Below are 17275 nucleotides of genomic sequence, written 5' to 3'. Positions count from 1 at the left end.
GTACGGACTTCGACGTCATTAGTTCCAATGTCACTGTCAACGGTATCATAGTCAACGAGTCCATCTCCGACTGTATCGTTGCTGAATGCATTGTAAACAGTACTGTTAATTGTGCCAGCAAAGGCTGTGACGTCGACGGGACCTCCGTAGTCAAGAGACTGAGAGGGCTAGCGTTTAATAATCCTGGACCTGATGATCTTTGTCGAAGACCGCGCCGACGAGATGATGATCATGGGCGATTTTTTTACGGATTTCTTCACCAACAGCAGTGATTGTGAAGCAATTTTTGGCAAAGCTTCTTTTAGGGAAGGAGTAGTAGGTTCTGAATGAACCTTTTACAGAGGCAGTTTTTCTATATTTGGAGGAGAAGGACCTCATGCCTCTTTTCATTTATTTGTACCTATTTTACGGAGTTTTATCCCCAGAAGTAGTATGTTTAGGTTTCTTAACAGCCTTTGAAGGCGGTCCAGAGGCGATAGTTTCTTTGGATGCAGTCCATTTTAGAGATGATTAAGTCTGTGAATACTGATCACTATCCTCCTCAGATAAAGGGCACTCCTTATGTTTTAGCTTCTGTAGCCACAGCAAAAGTCTACCTTCCCTGTAGAGTTTTTGTTGAGAAAAGGTACGACACATTTTCAGTCTCACCTTATGCTCTGGATAAAGGCAATCAATGCAGTCTTTATGTGAGTCAACCGAGCGGAGCCTCTTCTTTCCACACAACAGGATCTGAAATGTCCTTTTCTAGGAAGTTGGGACATGATGTCCTGTCAGTATATGCAGGTATTGAAAGTAATCTTCTCGTAAGTATAATCCTCAGAAAAACACTAGCAAAAGAAATCTGGGCAGAGTTAACCCTTTCCATGCTCATGACGAGCTCAGCTCGTCATGCAGCACAGTGCTTGTGTGCTCATGAGGAGCTGAGCTCGTCATGACCACACCCGTTTTGAGGACTCCCTACACACAACATGCAGTAGAAAATCTGTTGGGAGTGTTCTAGAGGGTGCTGTTGCCTGATTGGCTAAAGTTTGTAGTTTGGTCCTTTTTTTAAAAAGGACATAGATAAGCTATAGAACATATGGTTTATTGCCATTCTGTCTATTGTAGCGATACAAATTGCTTTATTATAGTACTGTGTGACTCCCACTTTGATAACAGGGAATTATTCAAGCATGTGAATCTATGAAAGATCCAATACTGGACAAGTTTAAATTCCTTATGGCCTATGGCAATTTGTGTACCGCCTGCCAGGAACCTTTACTTGGCTGCACAGCTTAAGTATGTGGCATACAGCTGTCTAATGACGTGCCTCACTGCATAATGGAAATCAAAAAGTGCAAGATCCTTACCAGCACTCATGTACTCAAAGGCCAAAGTGCTTAAAGAGAGAGTGCATGGGGAGAACGTAGACTGGCAGAGAAACATTAAATGGAGGGGGTACATGTCGGACTGAGCCTTGAGCTAGGCATAAATAAAGCTCAGCATGTCAGTCCACTCAACAGGCAAAAACGATTTCCACCATTTACTTAAGAGTCATTAGAAACAAAGTCATAAACTTTCAATGCACAGAAAGCTAATTCAACATGGGACTGAAGTTAAACATAAGAAAACATACCCATTTCAACTGCAGAAAGAGCCTCTGTGGCAAGATGATATCAATAATGTATGCAAAACTGCTATACTATTGTTTCGTTTATCTGCATTTCAAGTCAATAAAAAAAAGGGGGAAAAAAGAACAAAGTGCACTTCCAAATCCTCAATGGATTTAAACACTTTTTTTCACGTCTATCGTGGAGAACCAGAAACATCTCCTAACATAATCACGCATTTTCTAATGCATATTAAGAATATGTAAAAATATTGCCTACCCTGGTTTTGGTATGATGCATTAAAGCCTCTTTACTAAAACACACAAGCTTAGCAATGCATTGCACTGTGCAAACCAGTTGAGTAATAGAAAACAAAATGGCACTGTGTGAAGCATTCAACGGTTCTGCCTTCACAAATACAGGAAGTTTGTCAAGAATAGTAAGTGTATCACAAATATTGATAACTGTAAAATAAAACAAATGATACGTAGTAGTCATAGTTGCATTCACTGTGCTCTTCATACCTTACACTCCTGAAAAATCCATTCCTGTGGTCCCTCAGTGCGGAGCTTTTGGATATACTGAAACATGTGGAAAATGATGTCTTCAACATGTACTGAAAGAAACAGAACCATACAGAAAATTTAAATATTTCCAAAAACCCTGTTTAATCAAAGTAAACAAAAATGGTCCATATGCTAAAAGTACATGGGGATAATCACACCAGTGGTGGTGTGTATGGGGAAAAAAAGTTACAGCTGTAACAGTTAGTACCACTAACACCTTTGGCTGATTCACAACATAGCTTGGAAAAAATACCTGGTGTCCAGTGGGACTTCGCAAACAGGAAACAAACTCCTAACCATGCTAGAGCGTCAGCTGCTGTGCTCAAATCCCAAAAGGTGACGGGTAATATGAAAAACTTACTGAAACATCATAGCCTCCATTTCATCAGCCTCAGTTCAAATTGGGGGCACCGTCACGAAAGCTCCTACAGTTGTGAACTGTAAAAGGGCAAGGATCCTCTTTGCTCTAAAAACTAGAGGCACATCTCTCTCATATAAACTTAAATTGCAAGATCTACACAAAACTTTTAGTGATGCATATTTAATCAGTCACTCTCTTGAATCCACCAGTCCAAAGCAGATTAGCAGCAGTCAGCACATGGCTATTCAACAATATCATTAAAAGGGCAAACATGTTCAACATCCCTCTAGCAGCAGTGGCAATAGATGGGCACAAGACCTTTGACAAAGTGTTGTGGACATTTCAGCGCTGTACATATTCAGGCTTGAAGACAAACTCGTCAACATGGTCATGTCACTATAAAATGAGCTCAGAGCTAAAGTTAGGATATATAGAACTATACGAACAATGTGCATGACAGGATTGCCTTTGGTACCTTCTGTTCTTATTAATCATTGAAGCACATCTGTGTACAATTAGCTGCTTGTGATTTCTGGGGAGCTATGTGTGAAGCCCATGGGCGAACTCTTAAAAGCTTTATCTGAAACCTAGATTCAATTCTAAATTCTGCAACTGAATAGTCTGTGTACTGCAGTCAAGTGTGTACAGTACAATTAACAACTGAATTAAAAAAGTGAATGTAAATGCAAAACAAGAGAAACCGGCAACAATATTTTCATCTTAAACTTTCTGCACTGAAGGAAGGTATACCAGAGTAATACATTTCTATATCCACCAGACTCTTTCAGGTGGAGAAAAATGTAACCTTAACTATTTTTTTCAAAACATCAAATACCTAGAGTACAATCATTCTTCACTGTGTACCTAGCATAAATCATTTGACAATAATAGCAAGAATAGAAAACGGGCAAGCAAAGATGTACATATTTTTATCTGATTCTAAGAAGACGTGTCATTCGTACCACCCAAAAATGTGGAATACCCACATGGCCCAGGTAAATGTGAAGGCGTTTTTACACAAAAAAAGTAAAGGTTTCATGTGGACACTGGCTTACAACAGGAAAAAAGTATAACAGAAAATATTCTCCCATCCTGTACTGCCACACATCTTCAAATAAAAATGATACCCACATATTTGTGAGCGGGAGTTCTGTAGAAGACCGAAATGGGAGAAACTGCATTCATGTCAAGTGACATTTATAATACGGAAAAGGTCAGTTGCCTGTAACAATCCGTTTGCTACCACTAGAGCTGTAGATTTGCATGCTCTGCACAATGCACAATTTTGTCATCTAGTGTTTTGTGCGGATGTTGCAGGTTGCTTTTCTTCAAAATGTTTTAGTTTCAAGGTTACTTGTGTAAACGCGCCCCCCCCCCCCGCCCCCCACCACCACACACACACAAAAAAAAAACCACAATGCACCAAGTAGACTCCACCTCGGATTGTATTTTCCCCATACATGTAAGAATACTTAAGTATGGTTATGAGAATCAAGACAGTCTTTCTAAACTAATGTAACACAAAAAATGTATTTGAAAGGTAATTAATATTGAAAAATCATAGTCTGAGTTGCATGCGGAGGTGCGCAGCTGAATCTACAGCACTACAAACGGATTCTTACTGGTTAAGTGTTGTCAGTTTGCAGCATGTGCGGATGTAGGTCACATGCTTGCATAGACTTTAGAACAGTGCCCATCCCACTAAAGCAGTGGCTTTCCAGTTGTAGTGGAAAATGTGTTACTAAGTTTTAGGAACAGTTTGCTCAACTTGTGCTTCTTTGTTGTCATTATCGTCCACAAAGGAATGTTTGTTAAACATGGGAGTGGTATACGGTGTTGCAGCTTCAGAAATGTCTGCAGTGGGATATTACCTAGGAAAGCCAAGGTGGCTCTTAAATGGAAAGTATGTTTGGCCTTGGTATAGCAAACTTGAATACGTTTGACAATTTGGCTGTGTTGGTGTTCCTTTTAATCTTCTTGAACATTAAGGGCCTGATTTACAAACAGCCTCCGCAGTCGTGGCTGGATGCCCATGTACTGCAGTTTCTCACTAAGGAGATCCCACCTCGAGTGTGGATCTTCCGGCCACAACTGCAGAGGCTCTTTGTGAATCGGGTCCATAGTCTATCTGAGACCAGCAAAGGTGCTTCAAATGAAAGGCAGTGTTACTGGACTCAAATCTAGGCATGCCTTTAGTAGAGCATGCTAGTGCTCGTTTCTTAGGAGGCAGTGTCAGGTGCACCCAGGGTAAACCTGATGTTACCATTAGAGACAAACTTTCCCTTCTGGCCAAGATCCTTTCTGTGCATCTTGTTTACATCAGAGCTGCTCCATCTCCACCCAATGGTAAATATTGTATCGAGACAGTAGCCTGACCAAGTTGGTTATGGAGCACTGTGTATGAATTTCCACAGCTAGTCCCAGGCCAGCAGCATCAATCTACTTGCTCTCTTTAGTCAGAGTTGTGGACATTTATATAAACTTCTTGTTTTTAGGTGAGCTTTAGCACTTGCATTTTGCAGCAGTGATGCTCCCATTAAACCACATCTGGATATTTTTGAACCTGTAAAAGTTTGATTTTGTTCATGAACCTGTGTCTACTGTGCTTCACATTATCGCAAGGCACTGACGTATCAGTACAGTGAGACCTTTTGATGACAGCTGAACTCACGCCAATCAACAAGCTGGATTCAGATTTTCAGCAATCCCACGTGGGGAATCAAGACAAATTCTCTCAAGAGACCGGGATTGATACCTGGTCAGAGGGTCTATGTAGGCTCCTCTCTGCCTCACATCAGGCTACTCGCCATGCTCTTCTTGTGTGTGGGGTCACGCGGCTTCAAGGCCGATGTAGGCTTCAAGGTTGAGTCAACTCTGGAGTCTACCTCAGCCCTAAGACAAGCAGGTTTGATTCTTGCGGTCAAGAAGGAGTCTTATTACGTCAACATTCAGGCAGCTGTTGAGGAGGCTTCACCAGACCAGAGATTTGCTTTCAGAGACAAGAGAGCTGTGAATCAGTGGTCGGCCCCAACCGCCGAGGCAATTTCGGTGACAAATATACTGTGCTCCGGTCTAGATGGGCACCTGGGATACTGCAGGACCATCCCCTTCTCCAACTAAATATGTCCCTTAGACGCTGGCCACAGTAGCTGGCATGCGAGACCCTTGGTTGCACTCCAGCTTCAAATTATTTTTAAAAGTCTTCATTTATGTGTTTTTGCAAGAAACAAAATTATGCAGCAAACAATCCTACAATGGAACATTGCCACACTTCTCCCAATAAAAATGTGTACTTTACACTTAAGGGGAGGTATACAATGAGGGAGAATAGGGCAAACCCCATGACCTTGTCATTGTTAGAGCCAACAAATATTTCCGTATTACTACGGTAATCAGGTACAAAGATAGCTAAAACCCAGGAAATCCAACTAAATATACACTTTTTGGCGGGGCGTGGCTTGGCTGAGCAGCAAGATGCCGCTTGTTAAGCAGGCACTGCCGGCCGGGCTTTGGTCCTACATTATCCTTGCATTAACGGAGCGATCGAGCTCTTGAACGGCCTGAGCCTCACACTGTGTACTGCGGCGGTCAGGCCAAGCCCGTTTGCATAGCACAGATCCGCTCGGAGCAGGTACTGCGACCTGAAATGCGCTGACGTGCAACGGCCTTGCTTTCGGACCGAGCGCCCTGAGACCGGCAGCCCGTAAGACTGTAGGCGATTGGTTGCCGCTGTTGGCGCTGCGGCCCTTGTGTGGTCGCGTGCTTCGGCTGTCCTGGGGGTGTAAGCAGGTGCAACTGGAGAAGCCACACTGGAGTTTGCGGCCGTGACCTCTGCTTCGCATTGTGACTGTTAGCTGGATTGACTCGGAGCGGCCCTGGGGCTGCGGCTGGAACATCAGACATGCTGAGCCGCCGCCCCTCGGTGCAGACCACCCCCCGTGTGACACTCACCTTGCAAAGGGGACGATGGCCCGCTCGGACGCGGCTTCAGGCAACGCTGGCTGCGTACGGAGGAGAACACCGAGACCGAGGACATGTCCTACCCGGCGAGAGCTGAGTGCAATTTGGAGCGGAGGCTGAATTGGGGACCGTGACACGCCCCGTTCCCAGGTGGCCAAGAGTACTGCGCGTGCTGGGCTGGGGGCCCTGTAGACACGAGGTAGCAGCAGTTCATAGGGAGGGACGGAGGTGGGTGCTGGTTCTAGGCACGGAGGGAGTGGAGCGGCGGGAAACTGTGTACCCACGCTCCCTGCTGAGGCTGGGACCCGTGTGCTTCCGGAACCTTCGCCGCCTGGCTGCCAGGCGCTAGCATCTGTCCCACCTGCTGCCCTGCTGTGTGTGGAAACGGGCTTCGAGGTGGATTGAATCCATGTGCCCCTAGCTCCCAGTATCGCCTGTCAGCGACATACTACAGCACAAGACTCAACCTGATCCCTTTTTCAATGAGCAACGATACTGGTAGATATCATGGGGGGAAAGCCACCCAAAGCAACCTAAGCTCACGTTTGAGAACAAGCGTCACACCCATACCTATGGACCCTGGCTCTGAACCGGAACTTGAACCTCAGCATGGAAGAGACTAGCAAGAAGATTTGCATACAATTATGCTGGAAGTGCGCACAGACCTAAACTCCATTGACACTAAGGTCGACACGCTCACCTCCAGATTAGACTCTGTGAAGCGGCAAGTAGACTCCCATGACACCAGATTAGATGTCTGGAAAACCGCGCAACAGAAGCCCATGAATTTCAAGTTGACTCCAAGGAACAAGTTTTTTCGGTAATCCAGGCAAAGAACGAAAACTTGGAAGCACGCTCTAGAAGCAATAATATTCGCATTGGTGGAATTCCCGAAACTACAGCTATACCCAAAATGGAGCCATACGTTGAATCCTATTGCGTGAACTCTTCCCTACGGCACTATCCACTATGTTTGTGGTGGAACGTGTGCATAGAACCTTGGGTCACAGACCTCCAGTTGGCGGCAAGGCTAGGCCCATATTAGCGCGTCTCTTAAACTATTGCGACAGAGACTCTGTTTTAAAAGTGGCCAGAGATCACAGGCCCATCAGTCACGAGGGCAACAATATCTCCATCTTTCCTGATTTTACCTCCTTGGTCCAAGCTGCACGCAAATAATTTCTTCCCAGTAAACGCCTCTTGCAGCGAGCAAGCAATGCTCTATCCGACCAAGCTCAAGATCTCATACGACAGCCAAGCCCACTGCTTTACAGACGCCAAACCCGCCCATAAATATGCCAAACACGTTTGCTCTGGTCAACGCTCACCTCGTCCTTCAGAACACACTGGGAAAACAGCAGAACTTAGCAACTATGACTGATGGCATGATGTCACCATGTTGCAATATGATGTGCTGCTTTGTCCACACAACTTCAGTTATTTCAATGTGTTTCTGACCGGGACGCTGCTCCTTGACATACTCGTACTTATGGCTTGCTGAACTCTTCAGCATATTCTCCCTTAACCCTTTGGTCAGCCCAGCCACCCTGCCATTCGTGAAGGGTAGTTTGCTGGCGACCCATGCCCCCACAGGGAGAACTCCCATGGTTACAACTGCTTGTTTTGTTTGCGCGTTGGGAGGGTAGGGCTTTCACAACCTGTTTGGGGGGTTGGTGTGGGAGGTGGTATGGACACTGGGTTCTACATGTTAAATGGTAAGTTGGAGCTTGACACTAGAACATCGGCTACATATGATCCATAGAGCATCTCAAGCACGGACACTACATGCAAACCTGCAAATATCGCAAATCGGAGTGTCTGAGACACACCTGTCTCATCACTAACCATACTCAATGACAACAGCCACATGCATCAAATGGAACATACACGGCCTTAATGACCATAGAAAAGCCAGAATAAGGTGCAGTCTCGGTACCAGTCCAGGTTGTAAAAAGCCTGGGATTGAAAATTGACTCTGAACTATCTATGACCTGGCACGTTACCACAGAGGTGGGAACCTGTATTGGACTACTCAGGCAGTTACGGAAACTTGCTCCTCTCCTGTCAACATCTTCATTACAGTCAATTGTCTCCGCCACTGTCATCTCCAGGCTGGATTACAGGAATGCCCTTTACCATTGGCCTCCCCCAGAAACTTATCAGGAGATTGCAGGTGGTGCAGAACGATGCGGTCAGGCTCATTTTTAGACCTCCTAAAAAGACACAAGCTACCCCTCTGTTATATAAACTACAATGGCTTCCCATTAAACAGAGAGCGCAGTTTAAGGGTCTATGTATTGCACACAAGGCAATCTATGGTCAAGCACCCAAGTATATAAAAGATCGCTTGGCGAAATATGTTCCTGGCTGGTCTCTGCGATCATCTGAGGCCTGCCGTTTAGCTCCCCCCAGGTACATCTCTAAAACTAAATGGGGTATAGCATTCTCTGTTTTCCTCCCGCAAATCTGGAATGATTTGCCAGAATATCTACGCAGGGAACCGGCTCTTTTCACCTTTAGGAAACATTTAAAAACTTTCTTATTTAGAGAGGTGTTAACAACTGCGTAATTTCTGCCACTGTTGCTACCATTCTATATCTGCCCTAGTGACTTGCTCACTTTTCTCTAGAAGCGCTTAGAGACCGGAAGGTGATTTGCACTATATAAAAAGGAATATATCATTAGTTCACGCATATTTGATAAGACATAAGATTGACATGCGTTTCCTGCAAGAAACGCATCTCCAAAGTGCCAACGACTCCAAAGTGCCAACGACTCCAAACTCCATAACAGATATTGGAAGGAGGTACACTCAGTTGTATATTCTAACTATGTGAGGGGGACAGCAATCCTGATATGATGCAACATTGGTAGGTCCACGTCTAGCTCGATTATTGATCCTGATGGACGTTACGTCTTACTGAAAGGCACCTTACACACCACACCAGTAACCCTGGTTGCTGTATAGGGCCTCAATATGGACGACCCAGCCCTATTTTCGACTATCTGGTCGAAAAGTATACTACTGGGGGATGAGTCTATTATATGGGAGGTAGACTTTAACGTCGTTTTGAAAGACTCTTTAGATAGGGTGGGAAGCACTAGAGCACTGCACCCCAAAGCAAATAACATACTCACTACTATAATTCAGGAACACAATCTCATAGATAGGAGAGGGTACCACGAACACTATCATAAATAGAAGAAAAGAACTAAAACGTTTTAATCACAAATAAAAGGTAAGAAAAATACTAGGTTAAAATCGTGATAATAGATAGGGTAACAGCAAGGAAATGAAAGATAAGTTCGTAATAAATGTTTGTAATGATTAACTCTATCAGAGGAAAAGATTACGAGATTGCTACGCAAAGGCACAACTTTATAACCCTGCGAATCTGGTTGCTAAGGATATTTAAAGCACACAACCACATCACACTGACAAGACTGACCAAGGTCAGTAGTATAAATAATTAAATTAAATAATAACAGTGGTGAATATCCTGATAGAAGCTCTTCCTTCATAAGGTAATTGATTATGCCTCTGGTTATAAATCCCCTAGATTAAAGAATTTGAATCCTACTGGGAGGCACTAGACGACGGTTGGTGATAGTGAAGCAACACCACCTCGACTCCAATAAATTAGGTGGGTTGCGGTTGTTTAAGCGATGATAAAAGGAGGAATCAATATATACGCCTATGTCCATGAGGCCAATGACTGAAGTGTAATGGAGGGCTCGGGGCTAAATCAAGGGGGTATGACCCTAAGTACGTGCTGTAAGGAGGTCAAAAATACAGGTACAATTCAACAAGTATGGAGCATGTATAAGATTTAAAAATTTATCTGGATCAGGTGTTTCTCTAGAATAATGGTCACATCAAATAAATGAATAATGGAGGCCCCAGAAATGTATCTCAGGTGGGGAAATTTTCCCTAGGCTACAAATCTAGATGCGAATGGTCACATCAAATAAATGAACAATGGAGGCCCCAGAAATGTATCTCAGGTGGGGAAATTTGCCCTAGGCCACACATGTAGATGCTAATGGTATTGATGAAACGTTAGGATCTGCTTGATATATAGATACAGTGTCTTGTACTGATAGATACCTTTCTAATACACAGAAGGATACCACGTATATCAAAGTGAGGACCCCGCTATTAATAGTCCTGATGAAGGTGTGACCCCATCCTGGTACCAACACCGAAACGCGTCGACGCACAGAAAAATAGAGAATCCAAATAAAGCCTAGAAGATACCAACTATTTGTTAATCTAATAATTGTGATATGAATACATGAATTGTGCAAGGCTATTGGATCCCACAAATTGGTAGAAATAACATTCGAGCGATTACAGTAATTGGGGTGTTTTTGATGTTTTGTATACTTAGTGTTATTGAAAATCAATGTATTGTAATATATATGTACTGAATTAGGTTTTTTATGCACTTTTTTAATTGAAATGTCCTTCTTGTATTTTTTTTAAAGGTATGAGATGTTTGTTCATATTTTATGCTTTCAGAACAATTGTTTTTTCTGAAATTTTAATTCTGAAATAATTTGTATCTATTTTAATAAAAAGATTGTAAACGTTACACTTTGGTCCTTGGCCTGTCCCTTGATAACATGTATATGGGTATCTTGGACACAGAATAACTTTTTCTATACATACTGTGGTTTTATAACTACTCCAGGGATATTCTTTAGACTTGCTTGGTCATTTAGTACCCTGCTCCCTGGAACACGAGGGGTCTTCTCTCTTACCTTGACTCAATATGGACAACCCAGCCCTATTTTAGACTATCTGATCGAAAAGTATACTACTGGGGGATGAGTCTATTATATGGGAGGTAGACTTTAACGTCGTTTTGCAAGACTCTTTAGATAGGGTGGGAAGCACTAGAGCACTGCACCCCAAATCAAATAACATACTCACTGCTATAATTCAGGAACACAATCTCATAGATGTCTGGCACTCCTGGCTTCCACAGGCCCGAGAGGGAACTTGCATCTCCGGCTTCCATGGGGCATGTTCCAGACTAGACTACTGGTTATTATCTAAGAATGTAGCCACTTGGACCACCGCAGTCAAACACTTGCCACGCACCCAGTCTGATCATGCTCCGGTGCTGTTCACCTGGACTATACCACTGTCACTATCACATGCTTTTAGCTGGCACCTACCGCCACGTGCCTTGTCGGACGCGGTCTTCAGAGAAAAGGTACGCAAAGAACTCCAGCAGCACTTTGCTACCAATGAAAAATCAGTAGACTCACCCTCCACACTGTGGAAAGCCTTTAAAGTTGTCATAAGAGGAACTTGCATAGCTAAGCAATTTGGGATCTTAAAGTCTATCAGGTCCACCTTGGAGAAACTGGACGAAGAGATGCATCAAAAAGAACTAGTATACTATCACATGGGTATCCCTACACATTTAGCCACTATTCCGGAGAGGATATCAGAGTATGAAGGGTAAGCGGTTCGTGAGATACATTTCCTGGGGAAAAATGCTTGCGCCCGCAGGTACGGAGAGGGAGAACGCCCGGGTAGAGCCCTAGCATGCTCACTTAAACCACATACGCTTCCTCATACAAAGCTGAACTGCTAGACATGGATTCCCACCCAATCCGGAGACAGTCCACTACTCTAGGAAGAATGAAGGAATTTATCACAACTCTCTACACTGCCACGCAGTCTAGCCCGAACCCTGAACTACAGGCCTACCTGGACTCCATTGAACTAGTCTGGTTGAGCGATGCCCATCGCGAATACCTTGATGAACCCTTCTCAGCAGAAGACATTCGGGTGATATGAGGTCTGCCGGGCGATAAAGCTCCTGGTCTTAAAGGGCTGACACCCTCCTTCTATAAAACATACGCTGAAGAGCTGGCCCCTCACTTATTAGCAGTCTATCAGGAATCACTTGAAAGCGGATTCCTCCCTCCCACAATGCGCAAGACTATGCTGATTACAATTCTAAAACAGGACAAACAAGCCAATATGTGTGATGCTAATCGTCCTTTATCTCTGATAAACATCGACACAAAAATACTTGCTAAACTGTTTGCAGACACACTGCAGCCGTTTCCCCAGGTTGGGGCCAGACCGGAGCAATCAGAGTTTATAAGGGGGGCTCTACCTCACATAATTTGCGCACTTTTTTGTCAGTGGTCCATCAAATTGACCCAGACTTTCCTGTCTTGGTGGCTTCTCTGGGCGCTACCAAAGCGTTTGACTCCCTGGAATGGCAGTTTCTCTTCACCATACTACCTAGAATGTGTTTAAGCACAATTTGTTTTAACGTAACCAACTACTTTACTCACTCCCTACAGCCAGACTCAAGGTAAACGGTCTAATATCCGACCCGTTCCCTGTGCCCGGTGGCACCGGACAGGGGTGCCCTCTTTCGCCCCTGCTATTTTCAATAACAATAGAGCCTCTAGCAGCTCGGCTGAGACAACACCACACGGCTAGTGGACTGGGGTTCTCGGACAGGGGACTGATGATATCACTGTATGCCGATGACACAACACACTATATAGGTGACCCGGAATCTAACCTTAACCCGGCACTGCGCGAGATCCTACTGTTCGGTGGCATGTCACGCATACAGGTGAAGTGGGCCAAATCAATGCTCCTTGCCCCAACGCCGGCCCCTATAACGCTTGCACTGGACTTTCCCCTGACCTGTGCAGATGGTGCAGTAAAATATCTGGGAATATGGCTTAGTAGGGACCTACAAGAAATATGACGGCTGAATTATGGCAGGTTGATTACTTTGGCTCGAGACCAAAATAGCCATCTGGGCTAAGATGCCGCTGTCATTGGCTGGCAGAATTGCTACCACAAAAATGATAATTCTGCCCAAACTCCTGTGTTAGGGTTCGAGGGAGAAGAAGGAGACCTTGAGCTGTGGTTAGGGTCGAATCACAGAACAGGGAAGCACACTTTATACACGATCCCTTATCTCTCTAAAGGAACGCCTCGCAAGCAGCCTGACGGTTGGCTTACTGACTCGTTCCGTGACCACGCCCCCTTCCACTTCCATGTTGTTCCAGTCCCACCGAAGCCAGCTCCTGTGGCGTCTTCGAGAGTCCTTACCGCTGCCCTGGTTCCGGACCCCGCTCCCCTTGGTGTCGGTTCCTTCCTTTGGTGTTGCGGTATTTATTTCGTGGCAGCTTCTCCCCTTTGGCTGCATTCCCCTCTCCCTTCTTGTTACGTGCCGCCTTACTGTACCATTCATTAGAACGGCGTCTTCTGTCCTGGTCTCTGTAAGGCTCACGTTTTTTTTTTTGTGAATGAACATTTCTGTGTTTCCCCTGTGAGGGAGTCGCTGTTCCGCTCTACATCCCCCAGTGGAGCTGGACGGCACACCTCAGTGGGTGTGTCTCTGCTCCGCCCTGCTGTGGCTGTCAGGGCCGGGTGGAACACCTCGGATTCCGTTCCTGTCTGTAAGGGAGTAGCTGTTCCGCTCTACACTCCCCCGTGAAGCCGGACGGCACACCTTCTTGAGGGTGTATCTGCTCCGCCACGCACTTTCTAAGCTGGCCGGTCGGAACACCTCAGCCCCCTATACTTTCATGTTCAGATTTCTTTACCCTTCCCCCACAGTGTCTATTGTATGAATGGTGACTGAGTGAGTGTTTAGGTCTCTCCATTCAGACCTCTGGATTCCTATCCTCATTCCAGCCATTCACCAGGAGGTTCTTGAATATTTAAAGACCCTCCGCTTCAAGGAATTATTCCAAAACTAGCACTGGTGAGTGCGAAGTGACAATAATCACAGCTCAATGTTTCGAGTGTTTTTATAACCTTGCATAGGAATTAAGGGTGCTTATTGTTCTTTCCTTCTAGCATCTACGTTCTCTGGCTGCCATTCTACACGACCTCAATCCTCATCCTATGGGGAGAGTGGTGGACACTCCTTGGTTTTATTCCCCCATACTTTTAGAGAGCAGCATCTTGGAGAGAGTTTCAAGGTTCTCCTTTAAGGGCTGCTTTTTTGGAAGTTGGGGGATTCATCTTCGCTCCTGTGGATCTGGCAACTGTTCCTGACACTCCTGTATTCATTCGTTAACATACCCCTCATACTTACAAAAGCGTTTCTCCGACAATGGCTCTCTCTCCTCATAGCTAACACTTGCGCCGGGAAACAACCTCGCATTTCTTGGGAGGTGCTGACACTGCCGCTCGAACAGGGGGGGACTTTGAGCGCCCGAAATAGAGATCTATGCGTGAAGTGCAAAGGCACAGTACCTACACTTCTGGTCGCACCTCACACCATTCCAGCCTCATGTTGCGATTGAGAAAGACATTGCCTCCCCTGTCCCATTACAAGCAGCACCTTACTCTGCATACAAAAGACCGTGTTGGGCGTGGGACGGTCTTCGACGCCGCGCAAAGCTGCCATAACTATATGCTCTATCGATACAACTCGCAAATCACCCCAGCATTCTTGTTGTGCAAGACACTAGCTCTATTCAACGTGCACACCAGATGGGGACTAGACACATTTAATGACCTGTTCCCAGACAACAAATTCCTGGATAATCCGTACAGTCCAGCGAACGCTCAGACCCAAATTCTGGAACTGTTTTTACATTACCAACTTAGAGCCCATTGCAGCCGGTGCAACTAGATGCGTTACAAAACATCCTAACTCAGCCATCACCCAAGAAACTCACTACTCTTATATACAAAGGGACACAGCGCACCTCGCTGGTCATGACACCTTCAGTGTTGGAACAATGGAACAGGGATCTAACCCCTCCCCCTACTAACAATGGGCTTAATATTGAACCCAGCTTCGTCGTCTCTCACCCAACTATAGGCTCAGGCTCATACACTTCAAATACATACATAGGCTGTATCACACGCCCATACAACTACACCAGATCTGAGACCAGATGACATGTGCTGGAGATGCCCTACTGCGCAGGCCTCCTTCCTCCATTTAGCATGGACATGCTGGCCCATTTCACAATTCTGGAACAAGGTATTTGATATTAATCAAGAAGTGACAGGATTCCAACTTAACCGCACTCCCCTCACAGCTTTACTGGTCCACGTGGCGGAGGTCCCCCCAAGCACAGGCCGCCTGATGGCCACGATGCTCTTCCTGGCCAAGCGGCGCATTGCGCTACTCTGGGGAACACAAAGCGCGCCCAACGTAAATAGATGGATAGAGGATATCTCTTACATCCAGGAGTTGCTAGCGGCGTACTGGGATTTAATGCCCACGGCATTTAGGCCCAAGGATATCTGGGCTCCGTTTGTCACATGGGCAGCTACATGCAGCGCACCACCGGCCTCTATAACTTACGAATCCAGCCTCACAAACCTCAATAACACCACACCACCTTCACCTGGGTCCTAGCCTGGCTCCACTGACTCATTAGGCTACTTGTAGGGCTCCATTGCCGCACCCCTACACAAGAGTGGGCTGGAGCTTTGCGTGCTGTAGATGCCACGAGGTGGGGGGAATTAACCTCCTGTAATCACACACCTTATTTCCCACAGTCTAATAATAAGATAAGGCCCTACTGTATTGTTAAATGTGACTTGCTACTCAATTTGCATACTTATAGTGAATCTGCACTGCTGACTATATTTGTCAGAACACCTGTTTGCCTGACATTGCTTACGTTGTCCTGTAGTGTAGTTCCTATTTTCCCAATAGGCTCTGCGCATTGGAATAATATAAACAGCAGTTTAGACGTAGGACTGAGGTCATCTAGGTCTCTACTGACTATGTTAAACTTAATTAGGTTTGCGCCAGCTAGCTCAGAGGTCACTGGAAAATTTCTCGAATGAATAGGGAGGGATGAACTTCCCTGGCTCAGACAAGAAGGGATTCAGTTTCCGACAACCGCATAAACATGACAACTTTGCTCCCTCAGAATAAGAGTGTATCTCTAGAGTCGTGTGAAAACAATAGACAGCTATTTCACTCAGTCAGCAGTGCATACTTAGTTTCACCAGAATGCAGAGAAATAGAGAGACGGGCGTTTTCAATAAAAGGTGTTATTTATTGAGCAGTCTTCTTTCTCATGCAAGAGAAATGAATTGCCACAATTGCAATACTTAAAGTAAAGTGCGTACAGTAAAAGTAGTATTATGAAATAATACTGTAAAAGCATTGATATGGTTTCTTAGCCATATGATACTTTAAAATGGATAAAATATATACATACATAAATACATTGACTAACGTACTCAACTGGTGCTTCTAACTAAGCCTACCCCGGTGTACCTGACCTAAGCCTAACACGTGGGAGGGGTTGAGTAAGTAGCAGTTTTTAAGTTAAGTTGGTTAAGATTATTTTGCCAAGAATCTGCATCAAGAATTCTCTTAAGGGTTTAGTCAGCTCCGTACCTTGGTAATAGAATGTGGGAGGTCTGGTATCTCTTTCCTCCGGACTCGATATTCCAGCAACCCGCAAGGGTAGGCTGGAAACACCGGAGCTGGATTTTCTCGGCTGGAGAAAAAGACAGCGTCTCTCTCAGTGCGTCAAACAGGAGGGGCGGCTTCCGTGGGCTTCTCGCATCAGCTGGGCTCTCGTGCAAGTAGATAGACGCTCTGCTCCAAACCACCGTGTGTTTGCTTAAGGCAACTGTTGGTATTTTATACCTGGAAGGTGGCGGGTTTGACGTAAGGTTGGACATAAGACGTCACTAAGAGCTAACAGTTCTTTCTGGACTTCAGGAGTTCTTGTTCAAATCAAAACAAAAGCAGGGGGGATTTCCCGGGCTGCTGGAGGCTTGGTTTGTTTAAAGAACGTGTTGTGCTTTCTAGGAG

The 17275-nt window shown here is 45.1% G+C and overlaps 1 protein-coding gene across 2 annotated transcripts in view; it reads right to left on the bottom strand.

Annotated features, from left to right (window-relative positions):
- Window positions 1-17275, bottom strand: part of IDE (insulin degrading enzyme) — a 996582-nt gene that overhangs the window by 689894 nt on the left and 289413 nt on the right. For both annotated transcript variants that reach the window (XM_086922493.1, XM_086922494.1), the window contains exon 8: window positions 2114-2205. In XM_086922493.1, the coding sequence (XP_086778619.1) occupies window positions 2114-2205 (92 nt within the window). The remainder of the gene's footprint in view (window positions 1-2113; window positions 2206-17275) is intronic.

Source organism: Lissotriton vulgaris, chromosome 5 (genome assembly GCF_964263255.1).
Source record: "Lissotriton vulgaris chromosome 5, aLisVul1.2, whole genome shotgun sequence".
In the NCBI taxonomy this organism is placed as follows: Eukaryota; Metazoa; Chordata; class Amphibia; order Caudata; family Salamandridae; genus Lissotriton; species Lissotriton vulgaris.
The sequence above is the reverse complement of the archived record's forward strand: the minus strand, read 5'-3'. Positions and strand labels throughout refer to the sequence as shown.